Source organism: Cyprinodon variegatus, unplaced genomic scaffold, assembly GCF_000732505.1.
Source record: "Cyprinodon variegatus isolate N-32 unplaced genomic scaffold, C_variegatus-1.0 Scaffold257, whole genome shotgun sequence".
Lineage (NCBI taxonomy): Eukaryota > Metazoa > Chordata > Actinopteri > Cyprinodontiformes > Cyprinodontidae > Cyprinodon > Cyprinodon variegatus.
The window spans coordinates 999,677-1,022,369 of record NW_015150710.1 but is presented as its reverse complement, the minus strand read 5'-3'; the positions used below and the strand labels follow the sequence as shown (position 1 = coordinate 1,022,369).

Below are 22,693 nucleotides of genomic sequence, written 5' to 3'. Positions count from 1 at the left end.
TCCATTACTGGATTGTTATTGTATAAATGAGTACATTGTGAAAATTGTAATCCAATGTGTACTTGTCAAATAAAGCTGGATCTGAGATTATTTATTCTCAGTTCCTGAGTAGAAGTGACCTTTTAGCTACTTGGGGGGGGAAGAAGAGACAAAACTCATTTATCAAATTTATTATTCATAGAATATAAAGATAAGAATAAATATGCAGCAAATGCTTTTAAAACGTAAAAAATATGTAAATTGTAAAAAAAAAAAAAAAATTAACAGGAGCATAAATGATCAAAAAAAAAACTTGGAAGATAACGATTCTTTATTACAATAGATGCAATCAGGTAAGAGAAATCAACTTTATGATGCTGCAGAAGAAACTGAAAACTAAAGGATAAAGATTAATAGTCACTATCTTAGAGAATAAAGCTGGATTTCTATTTCTGAAACCAAAGGTCCAATTCTGATGTCACATTTAAAACAACTACAGTCAATAACTGCACAGCTTTATTGGACTTGTACTGGACTAGAACAGAACTCGATCAGGTTCCTTCATTTGGACCTATGTGATCCCAGGACTATTGGATTTATAGATCAAACTGATGTATTAACTGAGTAAACTTCTAAACATGACTGAAGAACAAAAAGAACATCTCATCTGTTATATTAAAATGCCTCAATATCTGGTTTAATAAACGTTAAACCATATTTAGCAGCTATGGGGAAATTCTTGCTCTGTTGGATGAGCAGATTAATAACTAAAACGGATCACAGGATGGTAAGGACATTTTCAGCAGCTTAGGGAGGAAGACCTCAGATGCCTTCTGGTTTAGACACATTATGAAGGTATAATTAAACAGGAGAGTTCAACTCGGATCTAGATATTCTGGGTGATTCATAATAATCCAGAGTTCATAGAGAACTAACTGCTAGGATCTAATACATCTTTCCTGCTTAGAAGAAGCAAATTATCATTGTAGAAACTGAGAGTTGGACTCACATTTAAACTGATGAAAACAGACTAAACATGGAAAAATATTATTCCTCCTGAAATAAAACCAAAATGTCCCTTAGGTTTGGGGCCGTTGGCTGAGAGTGTAAAACCTCTACAGTGGATTGGTTCTCCAGCCTTATTAGATAGTCACTCAGAATAAGCCATTAATTAAATATATTTATTTATTCATCTATCCTGCAGGTGTCCAGCTAGGTTATAGTATACTTAAGTAAAATAAAGTCAGTGGCTGCTAGAGGATGAGACCCAGAATCATCTAGCAAAAGACAAACGGATCAATATCATGAGAAAACGTGTCGGATTTAAAAAAATTAACTCAGGAAATGGGATATTTTCATACGTACAGGGTTTTATGAAACATATTCGTAAATGTTTGATTTTTTCAAAAAGCAAAGTAGAAACAGAGGCTTTATGTATAATTTTGACCGCAGAGCAAACCCACAGTTTAAAAGTTTGGAGTTTAACTGGGTCTTTAATGCTCTAAGTCCGTAATCTCTGCTCATGTAGGGGGTGAAACATTTGATGTGGTACAGTTCTTCAATATTTCACCACTGGATCCTGAGGAAATCTGCTCAAATCCAAGATGTTTCTGCCAAGGTGCTAAAAGGGATCTTCATGGTGCAAGAACATTTAGGAGTGTTTGCATATTTTACAGATAAAACAACACATGCAAAAATATGCCATTTTGGACGTTACAGAACCAATGAAACAAGCAAAGAGAAGCAACAAGAACCCGGAAGCAGCTGCAGATCGTGTTCTGAAGGAAGGGGGTCTTCTAAGGGTTCCCCTCCAGAAGAACAGTTTTTAAGTCTGCAGGGCTGCTGATGGTGAACACAGCGTGGGAGGGGCTTCTTCTTTCAACCAGGGCTGCAATCACCTCGCCCAGGTCCAGGTGGTTCAGGTAGCCGGGGGCCATGCGCTCCGGAGTCCCTACACCTGTGTTGATTTTCACCTGCAAGCAAAGAAGAGATGAGATTAATGGGAGAGAAGGTTGCCGATGTAGGCTCATGGCTGTTTAGTGATGTAGGTTTGATCAACAAGTCAGCTCCTCTCAGTCCGAGGTCAGAGATGTCTGACTCCCTTGGGAGGCACCTGACCTTAGGGGTAGCAGAGTTAAGAAAAGGACTTACCTGGAATGGGTCGTCACATGAAACACATTCCAGTTTGAGATTAAAACAGGAGAAAAGAAAAAAACCTATGGGGTGTGAATACTTCCATGAAGTGTTTTCTTTATCACTGAAGACGACAATCAGGAGACATGAACAGATGCTGCAAAAGTGTTTATCTAAGCCTCACATGTAAAGACGACATGTCCTGATGCTGTTTCTCAGGGTGGGCTGATTGCCGCTGAAAACTGACCTGATTATGTAACATCTTAGATTGCGGCGTCTCACCTGGTTGAATTTACAGGACACCTCGGGGTATTCCTCTCTCAGCACCTGGCAGAAAGCTAGAGCGCTGGCAGCCCCCACCGTCAGGAAGCCAGTCCCTGGCATCAGCAGCTTCTCTCCAGCTCCTCCTGAGACACACAGCACCAGCATTCAACAAAATGAGCACACATCGAGAAGAAAGAGTTGTTCAATCAGCTGTAGGCTGTGGAGATATCTGCAAGTCTTAAAACTTCACAGGATCCACAAATAGACCAGCACATAACAGAGCATCCTTGTGAGGTGGAAGGAGACAGATGCATGGTTTGGAGAGTTTTTTGTTTTGTTTTTTCATTTTTGTTTTCTTAGAGGTTTCAGTATCATGAAGTTCATGGAACACAACAGACTACAAGACTCACTGCAAACTACCCCAGATGCAAAAACACAAAGTTGGAAGCATGATGCTGTGGAAAATGTTTTCACCAATTGGAATAAGGAGGCTGGTTCGAGATGAAAATGGATGGAACTAAATGTAGGACAGTCTTGAACGACCCAAGACTGGGATGGAGAAATACACCTTCAACTTCAATATAGAGAAATGATGGATGGTGTTGATCAATACTTACAGCCTAGTTAAAGTCCAGATCTAGCTAAATCTGACAATTTGCAACAGTATCAGATTGGGGATTCTGTTCTGAGGATAAATCCAGCTCTGTCTGAGAGTTTGGTGTGGTCTAATGGAGGGCTGAAATAGTTAATCTGAATAAGTTGGATTATTCGATTATTGAAATAATTGTAAACTAATTTAGTATCCGATTAAGTGCCTAGAGGAATATACAGACATGTGCCATCAATGAAAAGAGGAACCCACTCAGAGCACTAATTTGGCCAAAATTGTAAGAAAAAAAAAATGTCTATTCAAGATTTTAAAAATTGTTTTAGTCTGTGAATATGCTAAGTGGCACAGTTTTAGTTTCACATCGTTCTGATTATTCAAAAACATATTTGACTGGTTAATCAATTTGCAAAACAGTCGTAAGTTGCAGGCAGCCCTAGTCTGATATGCGTCAGGATGCTTATCAAATGTGTTCCAGTATCTTTGTTGGTTCTTTGCTCGTTTCCTTCTGTTGGATCTCCTCAGGAGCCAGGATAGGATATCCACAGGTGAAGAAAGCTTTCTAGCAGTGCTGCCTCTGTGGGGATACGTTTAGCTCCATGGAGTAACATTTTAGCAACAGAAAGTCTCTGTTCCAGTGGAGGCTAAGACTCAACCGTATGAATGATCTTCCTTCCAACTCACAAGGATGAGGTGATGCTTTAGTATGTTTTGCATTATCGCAAAAATGATTATGACAAAATGTGGAAAAAGTCCAAGGGGTGTGAATACTTCGGTATAGTGCTGATTATAATTTCAGTGTATTCATTTGATAAATGCTGGAAAACAAGAATTGTTGGTGGACTTCTTCAGGCATAGACTCACCGCACTGACAGTTTCAAACATCAAGGGAGCTTTAGTTCACATGGTGGACCCTCCTAAGTACCTGGGTCTTTCACCAGAACAATACACTGTCCTGAAGTAACACTACGAAGTCCACAGCTAATGATTATTTCGGCAATTTAGCATTCAATTTATTACTGTAATGATAAATCATGTAAATGGATTTAAAAAATGGCATACTCTACAGATATTTCATGGAATTATTTATAATTGCATGTAAAATATTTTACATATTAAAAGAAAAAACAGCAAACCTCCACAAAATCAGAACCGGAACCAAGCTCTCCCCCAGCTGCACAGTAGGATGGAAAGTTCTGGTATGTCTATATGTTTTTCAGTGAAGCAAATCTGCTTTAAGAAACATCACCTTGATGCAGTGAAGGGATTCCAAGGATCAGCTGATCCCAGAGGTTATGTCGCCTTGGGTCTAAAGGCCCCTGATAGGGTCATGGCAAACAGGCTTGGCTGGCGGGTCAGACAAAGATCGGGCAAAAACACTGTATGAAGACGACAAGATGGAGGCTGGTGATGGGACTCAATTAAGCATAGCTGGGGCCCCACCCTGGAGTCAGGCCTAGGTTTGGGGCTTGTCGGCGAGTGCCTGGGGGCTGTTACTCCCAATGGGAACAGATAGGGCCAAGCCTAAATGAGTAACGTGAGGCCATTCCCCTAGAGGGCCAACAACCTGCAGGAGAAACTAGTGCTAGAATTGATCGCTAGGCAGTCAGCGTTCAGAAACTTGGTGACCCAACCAGATGGACACTTTGCCCAGGTCCATGTGTGTTTCATGGACCTGGAGAAGGATTATACACTGTCTTTAAAGGGAACCCTTTGGGTGGTACTACAGGAGTCACTGATTCTTTACTAAAAACTCTTTAACAATAGTAAGCTGGTTTGATGTCATTGAGTCAGACCTGTTCCTGGTCCATGTTGGATGTTGTTCCTGTTCATAACTTTCATGGACAAGAAAGCAGCCAAGGACTGGAAACGGTCTGGTTTGGGGAACAGCATATTTCGTCTACACAACTTAAACAAGATCTGTCCCTTCAAGCCCAAATCCATAGTTCTTTAACCAGAAAAGGGTTGTTTGCCCTCTTCAGTTTGAATGGGAGTTGATGTCTCAAGTGAAGGAGTTCAAGTTTCTCACAGTCTTGTTAATGTTGAGAGGTGAGTGGAGAGCAATTGGTGCTGCTGTTATTCGGACGCTGCCTGCACCGGGCTGTCGAAGTAAAGAACAGCTGAGGCAAAATGAGAAGCTCTCAAATTCCCAATCAGTCTACATCCCTACCCTCAGCTATATGATCAGGAATTCTGGATCATGACCGAAAAAGGTGATCCCAGATACAACTGGATGAAATGAACTTCCTCTGCAGGGTGGCCAGCCACTCCCTGTTGTTCTTGATGCCTCACGGGTGATTCCAGACATGCCCCATCGGATGAAAGGACATGTTAGGAGACGAACCAGGACACGTCAGAGGGACATAGTCTCTTAGCTAACCTTGAAAAAACTTATCGCATTTTAAAAATGCAGCTGTTTACAGTCTGTGTTCTCCAGTTAATGATCTCAGTTTCTAAAATAATTAAAGCTCATTTCAATCACAGTAAATCTGATTCTTTAAACGTCAAACAATATTAACATCTTATGTTGTATATTAAAATCCTACTACCCATTTCATTAAATCTGAGAATGGCATTGTATGTTTCTCCTTTGTTGTAAGTTTAACCTTATTTTGTTCTGTTTGATTTAAAAAAAAATGCAAAATATTGCCAGATAATCCCTGAGTTTCTAATATTTCCTCCGAGATTGTGCAACATGGAAAACATACCCGTGATGAAGGTGTAGCTGGAGTCCGAGTTGTCCCTCACCAGGGGGAAGAAAGCCTTCCAGGAGACAAATGTGCTGAACAGTAACGTCTCCATTACCTGCATAGAGGGAACATTTATCAAACCATCTGCAGAAAACACCATTCAGAACATGGATAAAATCTGAAACTAAAGTATAATCAGTCTGTTTTTCTGCCTCTTGTGTAGACTGTGTGTTTGCTGACCCAGTGCAGGTCTTTTAGGGACTGGGTATGTGGGGGACCGCCCTGCCACCAGCTGAAGCCCAGGGAAGAAATAATATCGGTCACCTTCCCCACCTGCTTCAACAGGGCCTCCTTTGCCTGTTCAGCACTGTCCTCTGAGCCTGGAAACAGATGCAGAAGAAAAGAGCTTCAACATGTTCCAGATTTAATCTTCTCTGATGACACAGATTTAATGTTTGCACACAGCTTTGCAGAAATCTTGAGTGTTACTCAACACTTACCAGTAAATAAAGTCAGGTAGGAAGTAAACTCCAGCTAAACCATGGTGACCACCCCTTACCTGTTAGTCATTACCTTCTTAGGAAATGACTACTTGCTGAGGCCATTTGCTGGCTAATAAATGTTCACTTTGTGTCTCAGCGAGAAAATGACTAATCATTGCAGGTTGTTACAATTTTTCTATTTTTTCACACGTATCTCCTTCAAAACTTCTAGAGACTTCAAGAGGAACCTCGCATTCAAACGCATATTATTCGCCAGTTCAAAGTAATAAATTAAATAGAGTCTTAAGGGACCAAATGACTGAATTAAAAAGTACTTTCATTATTATCGATCGTACTGTAATTTCCCTCTGGGATTATTAAAGTATGTCTGATTCTGATTTTGGTTTGTTTGTCATATTTTAATACAGCTCACATTGGAAGGGTGCCCAAAGTCAATCCTGATGAGCTGGTGTCCTGCAGGTTTTAGATGCTTCCCTCCTTTGACACTCTTTATTTAGATCAATGCAGTTCAGCATAAGGCTGTTTATCAGCCATCAATAGGAATGCAGCACACCGGCTTTGGAGGACTGGAGTTGAATTTCAAGTCATGTCTCATGGAAGGCTAAATCCACTGTTTTTCCAACTGCTTGCAGTAGCTAGTCATGCTGAGAGGCTAACCTCAGGTTGTCCCTATAAAAAGTGTTAGTTAGCATGTGTACTTATTGAGCTTAGTATCCGTTTTGCCAAGCCTTTTGTGAATAGAAGCATAACCATGGCTCTCTGTTCTTGTTTCTTCACCTTTCTTATGGTCAACGGCAATAATTTTACTTGTGGGTAGGAAAGACATTTGGGAAATCTAAATAGCCTTTAGCCTTTGGGACGTCATTACATAATGGAAAAGCACATGGATGATGCTTGTCAAATCCGAACTACTGCTTTCTAAAAAAGAACCACACAAGTTAAACAAGTGCAAATGAAAAGCAGAAATGCACCTATAAAACTCAAAACATATGAAAGTGCATACATCAGCATGTGTCATACTCAGTACAACTAAAGAAATAATGCATTTTTCTTTCTTTTGGTGACGTGGGCTGTGCTTAAATGTAACACAAAGTAATGTGAGATTGTTTATAGCTCCTTAGCTGCTTTAAGGTCCCAATGCTCAAAGAACTTAATAATAGGGAGCATCAAGCTTCTTTCTCCTACCTCCGTCCTTACTGATTTGCTTGATTGAGCCAGGGTGTAAATGTCTGTTATGCATTTAGTGTCTGATTTTTTACATAACAGTAATGAATAGTAGAGGTTGCTATTACCTAGATGGTAATGAGCTTTGCCTTTACCTCCACATGGAATCAACTTTGCTGCCTCTCCCTTCAGCCAACACTCTGAGCTGGATTATTCCACAGATGAGAGGAAGAGAAGGACACTTATCAACAATGGGAACCTCTAGTGCAAATTGAAAGAACATTGAAATTTGCTTTGCGTGAGACTACAGAGCTGTCCTGGTTGCCATGTCAACACCATCCTGTACTAAAGATTCACCATGTGAGTTTCAATATTTAATAGGTGTCCAGATGTGAATTTGTGGGATATTAATGACAGTCTAGAGAGACCCAGAACTTTGTGGTCTGGTGCTAGCAGAACCCCCTTCTTTTGATTAAATTTTCAAATGTCCATTACTGTAAAAATGTCCACAGCTGTATATTGGTTATTTATTTTCCAGGTGCACCATATTTATATTGATAAACAATTTACAGTACAGTACGTTTTTATGTTTTAACTCTTCACTATTATGTTATTTTTGTACACTCTTCTAAGGTCCACATTTGTGTGACCAACTTTTGCTATTATCTTTTTGCTCCTGTAACACAAGAATTTCCGCATTTTGGGACAATAAATGGATTTTCCATTCTATTCTATGCTAACCCATGGAAGCTCCACCTATGATCAGAAGGATGTGCTGCTTGCCGGTGCCAGAAACCCTTCCACACCTCCAGGGTTCATGTGGAGTCCATACTGTTCAAACAATAAGAAGGGGACCAACACAATAGTTTTTCAGAGGTCATAACGTTATGCTGGATCAAACTATCTATACTTTCATTGGGTTTTAAATTTAACGCCCTCAGAAAGAGATTTAGAGGTTGTGTGTTATGTTCCACAGAGCAAACGATCCCAGGTGGTGTAACTTACCAACATTTCCCACCACAGTGATGAGGTTGTCCTTGGTGTTGGGAGAGACGGAGGTCCGCAGTTTCTCCAGTCTGCCGCTATCTCTGGAGATCACAGCAACTTTAAAACCTGCAGACAAACAGAGCAGGTATTCACATGAATCTGAGCCACGGACAGAGTAGCACCCGTCTGTCCGATTTAAAAGCAAACCAAAGCTTTAAATGTGTACCCTGTAAACTCTCATCTCCACAATAGTGAAGCATGGTAAATAATAGTGGATTCAGACTGGGAGACCACAAACAGTAATAAACACAAAACTAAAAACCGAAATCATCCCATCGACACACACTATCGACTGTGATTAGATGCTGGTGGCAGTGATGGGATTTTCTGGTTTCGCTGTTACCAGACAATGAAATGAGACTGTGTCCAACTCTATCCACTGACCTGTTGGACAGACAGATGAGCTTCCTTAGATGGGAAACATCCACACTAATTGAGTAAACCTGACAGTATTATTTCAAAACTGGATCTAACAGATCCCAAGACCTGGGATCTGTCTGTCTGACTGAACTGATCATGTTTTCTCTGTATAAATGTATGGATTTTTTTGTTAAGTGAAGAGATTAGCTTGATCCAGAGTGGAACAGATAGAAAATAAAAGGGGACTTAACACAGAGCCTTGAGGTATCCCATGTTTAAATGGTGCCTTTGCAGAATTCAGAATAATCTCTCAAAGTTGGAGAGCAGAACTCCAATAACTCAGGAAGGACTCAAACTAAATGAGTGATGTGCTTCACACCAACAGCTTGTTTGAAACAGGAAAATAAAACCCAGTGTCAAAAAGTAGCAGTGAGATCAAGAAGAAACAGATCTGCACCGGAGTCAAGAAATCATAGTAAAACCTGAGTTGTTTCAGATTTATGTTTGGAATTAAGTATGAGACATTAGACTCCATGGTGCTCTTTTTAAAGAGGCGGCATTGTTTAAAAACTATGGAAGAGGATTAGGGCCAGTGGGGGAAAAAAAAGTTAACTGATTTTTACATTTTATTTCAGTTTAATATGTGAAAAAAGTCGGAATTTTGACTTTAATCTCGGAATTATGACTTTTTTCTCAGAATTCTAACTTTTTTCTCAGAATTCTGACTTTAATTTCAAAATTCTCACTTTTTTTCCCATATTATACTGAATTAAAATTTTAAAATCAGTTAACTTTTTTTTTTCTTTTTTTAGTGGCCCTAATCCTCTTCCGTAAGAAACAGCTGGGGCACAATCCAATAGAACAGAGGTGTTAACAAAACCACCTAACCATAAACCGCAGAGAACCTGCTCTGCCAGTCTGGAGGAATACTGTCATCTGGACATCATAGAGACAGATGCTGAACTATTTTTGGCACTAGTTCAAATTTCAGAAAAAGCCGGAGATATGTGTAAATCAGCCGAGGATGCAGAGTGCTGTAAGCGTAAAAACCTGACCGAACTCATTGGACAGATTTTTAAAACCTTTTGGAAAGAGAAACAGGAGATTTACGCCAAATAACTCACAATGATTCAAAAGAGAGTCTAAGAAATTAAACAGGGTTGGAGGCTTGTTGATATTATTTGACATAATTGGATCTAGATGTTGAACCATCTCCAGAGGAATGTGAAGCGTAATCCTCCCTCCTCTTCCTCGCAGCGCGCTGGCAGGTGCGTAATGCGCAGCACGTTGTTCAGTTAGCCACTGTAGTATGAAGGTAGATTTGTTTCTTTACCATTCAATCAAAACAAATATATTTTCTATTAAAACAAATCTTCACTTGAATGAACACATTTAATTATTTATGAATGAAACAAATTGAAACAAATTGAAGGAAAAAGAAACAAAAAGACAAAAACGACCCACCCATGGACCAAACAAAAAAAAAATACATCCAACCAAACAAAAAAAACACAACAAAAAAAAAAAAAAAGAAAAAAAAAACAAATGAGTCAAAAACAAATAATTTACATGCAAAAAAAAACCACTATCAATGAAAAAAAAAATCAATACATTCAAGGAAACATTTTAATGAATCCGGTGGTTGGTTGGTTGAAACAAACTCCTTTTTTTAATTGAACAATAAATACACAAATCCTACTCATTATATGGTCCAATCAAAAAAAAAAGGTAACTCAAATTTAAAAAAAGATTCTTTAAACAAAAAAGACTGGACTCCTATCAAATAAAACATTTTAAATCGAAGAAAAGCAGTGTTCAAATATATTTTTACATTCAAATATTTTTTTCTTTCATTGAGAAGTTTTTTTTTATTGAAAATATATTTTTTGATTGAAGCAACCTTTTTTTTTATTGAATGATAAAGAAACAAATCTACCTTCATACTTTAGCCTCTTTAAAGCTTTTAGTCTTAAAAGGATGAAATAAATCTAAGATCACAACAGACAGAATTCAAATCCACGAGCAGCTGGTCAAAGTTTTAATTCTGGTGGGACTCAAAAGAGGAAAGCTCTGTGGAAACGATTGAAGAAACGCAAAGCTGTCTGTGGAGCGCAGAGGCGCAGATACAGAAACATTGAACTGAATGAGCCATCTGTAAAAGTAATAATAATAATATTAATAATAATAATAATAGGTTGAGATTACCTTTATCCAGCAGGCCTTTCACTATCCCTGAGCCCACCGTCCCCGCTCCCCCCAGAACCAACACAACCCTGCTGGACTTCGACATGATCGCTTTATCTCCACCGGACCTGGACGGTTTGGCTGAGATGTTTCTGTGCAGCATCTCAGCCAAACCAGAGTTCTTTTAGAAGCACCCGAGGGCCACGTTCCGCCCCTCAGAGCCCACGGAAGCCACGCCCGTGGGTCCCAGCAGCGCCACAGAAAATGACTCATATATTTTTACTTTCACATGCTGAATATTCAGACTCCTTTTCAGGATCTAAAGATTTTAGAAGATATATGGATGCAATAATAATTGCATTCCAGACAATTTTCTGTTGTCAAATTATTTTATATCAGATTTTTCCCTAATTTATAAATGATAATGATCATGCATTTAATTCTGCAGGTTGATTTAAACTCCTTTCATTCACATAAAACATTTAATTATTTTGAGAAATATGAACATTTTTGTACTGTGATGATGCTCCCAGCTCACTTTGGACCAGTTCAACTCGACTTGGCCCACTTGTGCATAATTTAGAGTTAAATAAATCATGATAAATCTCTAAAATAGAAAATAAGAGATTATAGATTCCTGCAGAGGTTACAGAGGGTTGAACAGTACCATCTAGTGGAGAGAGCTTATCTTTGAAATAAATGGTTCTTTTCTGCTGAATCTGAGCCTGTGGTTAATGCAACATTTCTTCTGTTTACTATCACTATGTTTATTATTGATGATTAGCTGACTTGATGAAAAACTGATAATATTGTAAATATGATCTGCACATTAGTTTAGTTGCCAGCCGGAGAGGTTGAATTGTTTCTATAAGTGATATGTTATGTCTTTGTAACACAGAACACCCATGGGAAAACAAAACGTGGCCTTCTGAACGAAAAACGTGCAGAAACCATGAACAAAGGAACATGGTCCATCCAGCCGGCCCCATCATCCAACCTGAGTAGGAGCGGCGCTGGCAGCCTCCTCCCACAGAACCGCTTTTATATCAGCCCCTTCCACCATCAGTGGTTAACTATAAGAACATACCTAACACATCCTCTTTGAAATCCCTGTTTATATGTTGTTGGTTTTTTTCTTCTTCATTTTAATCATAATTAGGAAGCGACGTTTAGTCCTTTTGCTTTCAGGATTTATGAACACCTGATCCTGGAGGTAATAACTGTGTGTAAATAAAGAGGAAAGCCGATTAATTGTTAAAATATCATAAAGTTGAGTCCTGACCTGACTAAGAGCAGATACCGAGAGCCAGGCCTTCTTCTCCAGCATTAGTGTCTGAACTCACAAATGTGCTTCTGGAAGATTCCCATAAATACTCTTAAACCTTGTGTCCTCTAAGAGGAGTTGAAGTGATAGCTGTAGTTTTTTGCTTAAAAAAAACATTAAAAATTTAAAAGAAAAATCATATTTCTCCCATCTTATCTTCTCTTCATTTTATTCCTGTTAAATCCAGAATAGAATTTAAAATCCTCCTTCACACATATAAAGCCTTAAATAGATAAACTCCATATTATTTCATGGATCTGATTATACATTATGTTCCTAAGAGAGCATTTAACTCTCAATTTGCAGGTTTATTAGTGGTGGCTAGAATGTCTAAACGTAGAATGGGAGGCAGATCTTTTATTTATCAGGCTCTTCTCCTGTGGAACCAACTACTAGTTTTAATCTGTGAGGCAGACACCCTGTCTACTTTGAAGGCAAGGCTTAAAACTTTACTTTTTGATAAAGCTTATGGTTAGAGTGGCTCAGGTTATCCTGACCTGTCTCTGTAGTTATGCTGCTATATGCTTAAAGTGCTGGAGGACATAGGGACCCCTTTTCATCATTCTGATGCATTCTATCTCCGTTCTCCCATTCAGCAGTATTTGTTTGTTCAATCTCTAACTTTATGTTCTCTCTGCTTTTTCTCATAATAGCTTCATCTGGTCTGCTCCTGTTTGTTGTGACACCATTCCAAAGAGAAATGTCAGCTGTGCTGCTTCCAAAAAATACCTTTGATTATAGATGTTGGAGCTTGGCCTGTTTTTCAGTGTAGTCCAGTTTCTCTTACTGTGACTAACTGTATGGGCTCTCTTTCACCTTCTGACTTGAGAGCTGGCTTGAAGCTCGTCTGCCTGGCTGTGTAGCAATTATGTTCACAGGTGGACCCGTCCACCTGTGAACATAATTGGGTCTAGACATAATTGGTTGACGGTAACTTTTTGTATCTCTGCTTCTTAATGTGTCTATGTCCTTGAACCCCTGTCAGCCTGGGCAGTTGGCCGCTTACACTGAACCTGGTTCTGGTGGAGGTTTCTTCCTGTTAAAAGGGAGTTTTCCTCTCCACTGTCGCTACAAGCATGTTTGGGGTGAGGGATCGCTTTAGAGTCAATGAGTCGATGCAATCAGCTGGTTTTCTTTAGATAGAACAATGTGAACCAATCTGACTGTATAATCTGGTTGAATGGTCTGTGCAATTGGTGCTATATAAATGAACTGAATTGAATTGCAAAGGGTGAACCAATGTCATATTGGACCTAATGTATTAAGAATTACATGTCACTGAGGCAGGGCAGGGAGCCAATATATCTATCAATATAGAGAAGGAAAGTTAAAAATTTTTGATGCTGTGTGAAAATACATCTTATTTAGTTACGTTTCATAATCATGACACACATTTCTTAATCCAGCCAAAATTCTCTAATCTGTGATTCTTTGTTCCATCTCAAATCTGCCCTTTACTTCTAAAATTCTGGAGATAGTAGTTGCCTCTCAACTTCACACTGACCTAACCCACAATAAACTATATGAACAACTAGTCTGGTTTCTGCCCTTTTCACAGCACTGAATCGGTACTCCTAAAATTTTCAAATTCCTTCCTCTCGGCAGCAGATTCTATCTCTCTCCTCCTCACCTCTTTGATCTCAGTGCAGCCTCTGAAACCATTTCCTACTCCATCCTCCTCAATAGATTATACTCTCTTGACATTACCCCACTCGACTGGTTTAAGGCATACATGTCTGGCCGCACTCAGCTCATTCAGCTTAAATTATTTTTCTCCCAGCCCTCTCTTCTCACTGTAGGTGTCCCCCAGGGCTCAGTCCTCAGCCCCCTTCTTTTCACCATCTATTTCCTACCCCTTGGCAAGATTTTCCGGAAACATAACCTGATTTTACTGCTATGAAGATGACACCTAGCTCTACTTCTTTGGTAAACCTAACTCCTTCTTTTCACCTCCCTTCCTTTCCAGCTGCTTAGATGATATTAAGTCCTGGTTGGCCTCCAATTTCCTCGAACTCAAAAGCAATATGTTCATTCTTGTTGGTGCACCTTGAACTCTCTCCAAAACTAACAGTTCCTTGAATTGATTAATTGACAATTCATTAATCCCTTCTAAGGTTAAGAGTCTGGGTGTCATCCTCAAAAGCCTCCTATCTTTCCAAGCCCAAATCAATGACACAATCAGGTCTGCATACAGAGGGTGAAATAAGTATTAAACACGTCAACCATTTTTCTCAGTCAATATACTTCTAGAGGTGCTATTGACATGACATTTACACCAAAATGTTGGTGAAAATCCATTGAATACACACATACAAAGAGACCAAACCATACTGTAGATGTCCAGATATTAAGTTATGTTTAATTATGTGAGAAGGGAAAGGGAAAACGTATTGAACAGGTAAAGGAAGGGAGGTGCAAAAAGGCATGGATAAGCCAAGACACCAGCCAAAATCTCTCAGTAATTAGGAAGCAATCCTGCCCCTTGTCTGTTAGAATCCCAAATAATGGCCTATAAAAAGGTGTCTCTGATATCACACAAGAAATATCTCATCATGTGTAATAGTAAAGAACTTTCTCAAGACCTTTGCAACTTAATTGTTGCAAATCTAATGATGGCATTTGTTACAGAAGGATTTCTAAACTTCTGAATGTTCCAGTGAGCACTGTTGAATTATTTTAGGCTTAGGATTAATTCTGTGATAATAACCTACTGAGCCCACTGGTAGGTAGGAGGCGCAATCTGAAGCCATATTATGGGTATGATAACTGCTAATACTGGCCATTTAATGGGATGATAACATCTGAAGTGGCTGCAAAAAGCCACTTAGTATTTATTGTACAATTGGATAGAATTATTGTATCGGAAGACAGAATAAGGACGAGGAGGATCCCTACGAGATGGTGCATAGGACCTACCTTAGAACGTTTTTATTCTTCCTCTTTGCCTACTGACAGACGACTGCAGCTAAATATATTAGATTGTTCAACTACCATTCAAGCAATAAAATAGCTTTCCCTGTAATTTCATCTTGGTTACAACAGAGTATGGCAGGCAGTTTTAATATGTATTAGTTTGTCTGAAAATGTATTTCTGATATCCAAAATACATTTACCATGTCAAAATTACATTTTTTATATCTAAAATAAAAAAAACTGGATGTCTAGAAATGAATATCAGATCTCCATATTCTTTCTGTTACTGGTCAGCATTTGTATCATTTTGACTATGAAGTACATATTCAATACATATTCAATCAAGCAGATTAATTTCCAAACGGTAACCTAAAGTGTGTAAAGAATTCTAGGTATATAAAACTCACATCTTACTAGTAATTTTTTTTTTTTTCAGATTTTGAATTGATTTTCTGCTCCAAAAATGTAATTTGACAAATTTTTTATTAGTATTTGACCAGGAATGTGATTTTGACTAAGAAGAATCCTCTTTTAGTGATCTTCAAATGGAACAACAGTGAGGCGAGTGCCTGCTTTTTAATACATCTTGAGACATCCTGCTACTGAGGACTTCATATAAACGTACGTATTAACTTTAGCAGCAATCTTCTCCTACAACATCTCCCTCTGCTTTGTAGCTTTACACTTTGTCACTCTAATTTCTCTAACTTCCTTTTCTAATTCTGCATTGAAATCTCTTGATCCAGTGGAGTGAAATACGCACCTCCTGTTGGGGCAGGTTTATCAGTAAGTTGTGAATTGAGTTTGGGTTACGTTTAGGGTTAGGTATGTAATGGTTAGGCTTAGAGTAAAGGTTAAGATTATGCCATAGGCATGATTGGGAAATGAACAGAAGTCAATGGAAAGTCCCCACAGGGATAGTGTCACACCGTGCGTGTGTGTGTGTTTGTTTTTATTTTGTCCAGTGCCCTCATTTAAAAAACACTGGCCTTACCCTGGGCCCCTGGTACTTGCCACTGTTCATTAACTTATACCAAGAAATTGAACTTGACTGTAAATATTTATATTTCCTTATTTTCATTCACTGTTATAATTTAGTCCTCATTAAACCCACACTCCCATGCTTGGTATGCTGCATTTACTTTCAAATTGTGAAATTCATGTTGCTTCCTCCTTTTTTTTTTTTTTTTTTTTGTGAGGACTTGTCATGTATCCTCTGCAAGAGTTTGCATTACAAAAATTGTTTTAAAAAGTTTAAAACAATAACTGCTTCCTTCAGTATTTCAGGTATACCCAGTGTTCTGAGCAGGGATACTTTGGTAAAAATAGCATGCGCTTTCTGCTGGGAAATAACCGAAGCACGTGACCCTCCCCAGCCAATCAGAGGAGTCGGTGGGTCGCTAACCTCCTCCTCCACGGTAGAGCTGGCAGTGACTCCAGGAAATGTAGTTTATTATTTTTTGTACCAACCAAACATATGAAAAAGACCCATTAGGTGAGATAAGGTAAGATTCTGTTTGTTTTTAGAGTCTAGTGTTCATTTGGACTCATATCTGAACTGTTTATTATTAGAGGTGCTGTTAGCTTTCAGATGAACCGAGGATTTTTGAGAAAAAGGAAAAATGAATTTGTCTTGGGATTTGTCAAATCCCTAGGTATGTCAACCTTCAGTTTTATCCCCGTGTGAACAAGCAGGAACCAAACCTTTAATGCATAGAGGGTCCAAGAGATGAACTAACTTTCCTTTTGGATCGACCTTAAAACTTTCATCGGCGCTGAAGTTAGCCTCCGATTCGGTGTAGCGTTGCTTGACAGTTCTATGGGGTTCAGTCTACTTTTGCTTCGCTGTGGTCTAAAATCTTCCCAAATCTACATTAAATCATTTAATAGCAACAAAAAATGATTTTAAACACAGCTGGCTTTAATATCTTAATTATATGTATTAATTTTAAACTGATTAATTGGAAATAGAAATAGATAAAAAAGATTTTTATCCATAGATAGGGTTCTAGCTCAAGGAGGTGGATCTACATCGGAACAGGAATAATTGCAATCTTTATTGGCACTGGGAACATTGATTATGCTTAGGTGATAACTCAAAAACACAACAGAACAGGATGCTGGTTTGAAAGGCCAGGACCCAGAATGTAAGCTGGTCTGATACCTCTAAGTCTATCTACTCCTGCCTGCAATTTCAAGCAGAGAAAAACACCCAATAATACTATGTCTGTTATCTATGGAAGAGGATTAGGGCCACTGGAAAAAACAACAACAAAAAGTTTACTGATTTTACATTTTTATTTCAATTTAGCATGGGGGAAAAAAGTCAGACTTCTGACTTTTTTCTTAGAATTCTGACTTTAATCTCGGAATTCTGACTTTTTTCTCAGAATTCTGACTTTAATCTCAGAATTTTGGATTTTAATGTAGATGGGCACCATGAAGGAAGAGATGTGGGGAGAACTCAGCTTCACTGACAAAGATGTGAGGTGTTTGAGAGGGCCAGTGACACATTGGTGGAAAATGACGGAATTAGGCAACTTTTTATGTGCCCGAGGGGTCCCCTCATTAATAGAGGAGCAGAAGGTCATTAAAACAGACATGGCTATGGCTTGATGCTAACATGTTTGTTAGCTGTCAGAATTCTGAGAAAAAAAAATCAGAATTCTAAAATTAAAGTCAGAATTCTGTGATTAAAGTCAGAATTCTGAGAAATTTAAAAATCAATTAACTTTTTTTTTTTTTTGTTCAGTGGCCCTAATCCTCTTCAATAGTTATCTTTAAATCCCTGTTTAGGACATTATCAGGATTTTATGCAAAAGTTTAGTCAGTGTAGTGGGAAAAAGTATTCAACGATTCTCCCCAGTTGATTAAACAGAGATTGATGGATTTCACTCAGTCTGCACTTTATTTTCGAATCTTTGCAAAGAGAGAACAGTTCATCACACGGTCCTCACTGCTCTGTATTCAGCCCTGTTCTGCCTGGGCAGAGTGTGTTCCCCTCACTTACAATAATGGAAAGTAGTCAGAGTCAAAAAAAAAAAAAAATTACAGACACTTTGGTTAAACAGTAACATGTTATGAATAATTGATGAGAAATAATCTTTCTTGTTTTGGGAAGAAATTATGTCTGGTCTAAAAACACCCTCACACAGGGGAATCGTGTGGCCTTGCAGGTAAAACAGACCAAATGAAAACTTTGATATTAAGTAAATAGGATAAATTAATATATGAAATAAGAGACACTAAATTTTCTGACCACAGTCAGGATTTACTTAAAGATGAGCAGGACCTTTTTTTAATGAATAAACATTTGGTTAATGTTAAGCCTTGTGCTGATCAAAATCTTGGAGTTGTACAGAAATGCTTACTAATTAGAATAATACCGTCTCAATATTAAATGATATTTGACCTAAATTGAAAGCTTTAAAAAAGCAGAACATTCATCATGTCTGTAGGAATCTGAAAGTTGCTGCTTCAAGGAAAACTTTAGTTTCAAAATGTTTGTTTTTTTCTCCCAAAAAACGTCTTTTAATGAATTTCTAAGCATAATAGAATAATAGAAACCAGTTTTGACTGATAAAGTAACTGTTGATCACAAGCAGCAATTTTACCTGAAGGAAAAAAAAAAACATTTAAAGATAAATCGTGTTTATTTACTAATGTGATAATGATGCCAAAATCATTTCTATTATTCGGCTATATTTTCATTTTATTCCCAAATCCCAAATGTCAAGGTCGATAAGTGTTTGGAGTTTGAACTTGTTTGATTAAATTATAAACCTAAGTTCATATGAAAGTAAGTTCTTAAAACAGGGAACATTCCTTTACTCTAGCTCTCACTCAGAAACCAACTTCAGCTTCCTGTTTTTCCTCGGCTTTGAAAACACCGTGATTCAAAAGACACTTTATTTCGACTCTTGTCACTAAAAACCAGGTAAACATTTTGGGACAGAAACGCTCGAGTCAAAGGGGGAGAAATGTGTGATTTATCCCCGGTAACGCCTTAAAGACGAACTTTAACGGCTGTTGGTTTAACTGTGGCTAAGCTAATGCTAACTCGAGGCTGTTTGAACTGACAGCTCAGGGTTAAGTTGTTCCCCAACAGATTAAAACTATCGCTTTCACTTCTGGGACTGACTTAGAGGATCTGACAGCCGCCAGCTGTTATTGGCCCATCTTGCAGTTGTTGAGGACTGATTTTACTTTAAATCTCTGAAGCCAATCTAATTTTATGAAGATAATGAGGGTGTTGATGTCATGAAAAATAACCCATAAATGCTTTTTTACTGTAATTCTGTTAAAATTGTGAAACTCTGTCAATTTAGCTACATAAAGTAAAGCAAAAATGGTGAAGAGACAGAACAAAACGTGAAAGGTGCAGTGTTCATTTGTATTTAGCCTTATTTGATCAGAGCAGACTCTTTTGTTGTGCAGGGGCGCTCCTAAAGACCTTCTATGACTCTGTTGTGGCATCAGCCATCCTCTATGGAGCTGTCTGTTGGAGCAGTGGCTTATCTGTAGCTGAGAGAAAGCAGATTGATAAGTTCATCAGGAAGACCAGCTCTATGACTGGACTCGGTGCAGGAGGTGGGAAAGAAAAGAATCCTAACTACCGGTATATTAACATCCCTGTTGGATAATGTCTCCCACCCCATGCATGAAGTTGTTGCAGAGCTGGAGAGCTCCTTAAGGGAAAGAACTGCTGCACCCTAAATGCACCAGGGAGCGTTATCACAGATCCTTCCTCCCATCAGCTGCACGACTTTATAACCACCACTGTTCCCAACAATTTCAATAAGTTGTTACATTCATGCTGATTTTTGCACAGTTTCTGTCTTAGGCCCTTAAATAACATGCGGCAGACATTTTGCACATCTTGGATGTTGCTGCTATTTTCAAATGTCCATAGCTGTATATTGGTTATTTATTCTCCAGATGCACAGTTTTATATCGTTAAACCCCTTTTCAGTACAGTATTTTATTGTTTATCTTTTAACTCTTCACTATTATGTTATTCTTAGACATTTTTCTAAAGGGATTTTCTATTCTATTCTTTTCTATTTACTCTGATGCCTCTAGAAAACCCCTCTACAGAGGTCATTTAATCGATAACCACAGTCCAGATGTGTCATTGAATCAGTTCCACAACCAGCAACAGTTAGGAGAACCGAGGAACCTGGCAGTTAGATGAAGAAGAAGGTGTTTGTTCAGGTTTAAGTGGAGTGGGGTTCTAAATTGTCCTTGTTTGTTGACTTTCCAAGGACATGCTATGTAGATTTCCAACTAAATGGACACGCTAAACAAGGAGAGCTTTGATCAGAGAAGCATAAAAGATAACCATGGGGCTCTGGAGGAGCTACAGAGATCTGCAGCTCAGTATTAGTCATGGCCTTCACAGCTATGGTTCAAAATGTGAGTGTGGGAAGAAAGAAGCCAAATCATAGTTCCTTTAAATCTATATAGAAATCACTACAAACACGCAGAGGATTAAAAAAACAAATGGCAATGAAATTAATGTTTTACATGGTTCGCTTGGCATTTTGTAGTTTTACATTTCATTTCCCTGTCTCAAATAATCTGCAGGTATGGGAAGCAAAAAAAAAATTCTGTAAGTTTAACTATCTGGAATTACCATCATAGATTACTGTAATGTTCTGATAAGTCAAAGCTGAAGTTTTAGATATATGTAATTGAGGTTTGAACAGATAAAATATTTTGTAGATGTTTATCAAATCAAGTGATTTATATATTAAATGAGCTCGACATACAGGGAGGCAATGCAGTAAACATTCACCCAGCTTGCTTCACCGTGTTTCCAAACCAGCCCAACAGTTCTTGCTCAGTTTACTGTGGTTGAGAGCGAGTCATGTTGCTCTATTTGAGATGGAAAGCCAAACAATGGTGTCGGCGCCACCAGATCTGCTCCCAGTTGATCAATGCTGTGGGAAGCTGGTTGGAGCTAAATCCATGACCACCAAGGAAATAAACCTGTCTGCAGAAGACTTGAGAGGTTAACCTTCCAGTAGGATAACCACCCTGCACATCCAGTCAGAGGAGGTTGACTGAGAGCCTTAATATAAATGCCTGAAACAGTTTTCAGGTTATGTTGGGAAAGAAATGATGAAAAGTAATGAACTCCTGACACTTTCTAATGATGCTCTGCTTTGTGTTGCCCTGTATTATAAATACAGAGAGTGTGGTTAATTTAGAGTTGTATTTTGACACTTCATGGGGGCAGATCATGTGACCCTTTTGTTTTTCTCAGAGATGTGCGCCCTTCGACAGAGAGCCGCTGATCTGGTGAGAGCCTACGATCAGATGTTAGAGCAGCAGATTCTGGGGCGTGGCTCCAGTCTGGCCTGCAAAGATGAGACTCTGTGTCAGGAGGTGGAGGGGCTGCTGAAGGACTCAGATCCTCGCGAGGTTCACTGTCTTGGTCTGGATCCTCTCCGGGTGATGGAGGAGTCGCTGAAGGTAGGGGCAGCGGCAGCTCCGTCTGGAGCCTACGGCAGGAGCAGGAAATCCAGAAGAGGCCTTCAGGGCCTGGCTATAGCCTTCGAGGTTCTGGAGCAGGCAGCGTTGAACCTGTACCTGGGTCCCTGGAGGAATGAGTACAAAGTCATTAAGGTAGTCTAAAAAATGAAAAAGAGGTTATTTTATCTCTGCACTGAAATGAAATAATTAAAATTTTTCCTACCTGTGTCAGATGTACTCCGGAACCTTCACCCACTGCATCAGCCCGGTGCTTTCAATGCCTCAGACAGAGACCCTGTTTGGACTGTTGGGTTATCAGCCCAGCCCCGCCCAGCAGCTCTGCCTCCAGTCGCCCAGAGTCAGCCCCGCTTCTCTGGAAGACCTCCTACGCATGTCTTGCGCCTTCTTCGTTGCTCGCTGCGAGTGTCGCCTCCTTCTGGGCGCTCTGGGGAAACGTGTCGGAGACACCCAGTATGAGCTGGCCGTGGTGAAGGAGAGGCAGAGAGGACACGTCCTGCAGGTATGTGTGCTAATGATGGAGTCGGGGAGGACTGCCACTAATGATCATTTTGCAAATTGATTAATCTGTCAATTATTTTTTAATTAGTTGATAAATAATTGGATAGCAAAAGATTGCTTAAAGAAGACTTTTTGCGAAATGAAACCAGGTGAAACTTAAACTTTCCACTTGAGGATAGAACATATTGACAGATAAAAGAAATCTATCTTAAATGCAAAATGTTTACACATTTTTTTTTTCACAATTTTGGTACAATTACTCCTCAATTTCGGGTTGCTCTGTCAGCTAAAGGCATGTTTCAGAGTCTCTACACTCCAGTTAACGATTAATTGAGTACTAAATTAGTTGACGCCTATTTCAATAATCGATTAATCTCAATTAATGCGATTAATTGTTTCAGCCCTACGTTAACCAATACAGCGCTGCAGCAAGATGGTTAGCTTAGATAATACTTAAGAGTCAGCTAGGGGGTGGAGCTTAAATGGTAGCCTTCACCGTATGGTCAAAGGAGGTGGAGTTAACAGTACT

General features: G+C 39.0%; 2 protein-coding genes across 4 annotated transcripts in view; one reads left to right on the top strand and one right to left on the bottom strand.

Moving 5' to 3' along the window:
* Positions 1–246: 246 nt before the first annotated feature.
* LOC107089577 lies at positions 247–11,092 on the bottom strand. Its single transcript, XM_015382460.1, has 6 exons — positions 10,953–11,092; positions 8,346–8,453; positions 5,914–6,053; positions 5,692–5,788; positions 2,395–2,519; positions 247–1,952 (listed from the first exon to the last, which is right to left on the bottom strand). The coding sequence occupies exons 1-6, from the start codon at positions 11,035–11,037 to the stop codon at positions 1,776–1,778; spliced, it is 732 nt and encodes a 243-aa protein (XP_015237946.1). The 5' UTR covers positions 11,038–11,092; the 3' UTR covers positions 247–1,775.
* A 5,452-nt stretch (positions 11,093–16,544) lies between these two features.
* LOC107089576 (spermatogenesis-associated protein 2-like protein) overlaps positions 16,545–22,693 on the top strand; it is an 8,970-nt gene continuing 2,821 nt past the window's right edge. The window contains exons 1-3 of one of the 3 annotated variants that reach the window (XM_015382456.1): positions 16,545–16,673; positions 21,437–21,798; positions 21,878–22,165. In XM_015382456.1, coding sequence (XP_015237942.1) covers positions 21,439–21,798; positions 21,878–22,165 — 648 coding nt within the window. In that variant the 5' untranslated portion in view covers positions 16,545–16,673; positions 21,437–21,438. Of the gene's footprint in view, positions 16,674–19,027; positions 19,106–21,436; positions 21,799–21,877; positions 22,166–22,693 lie in introns of those variants that run through there. The other 2 variants (XM_015382458.1, XM_015382459.1) reach the window with 2 other exon arrangements.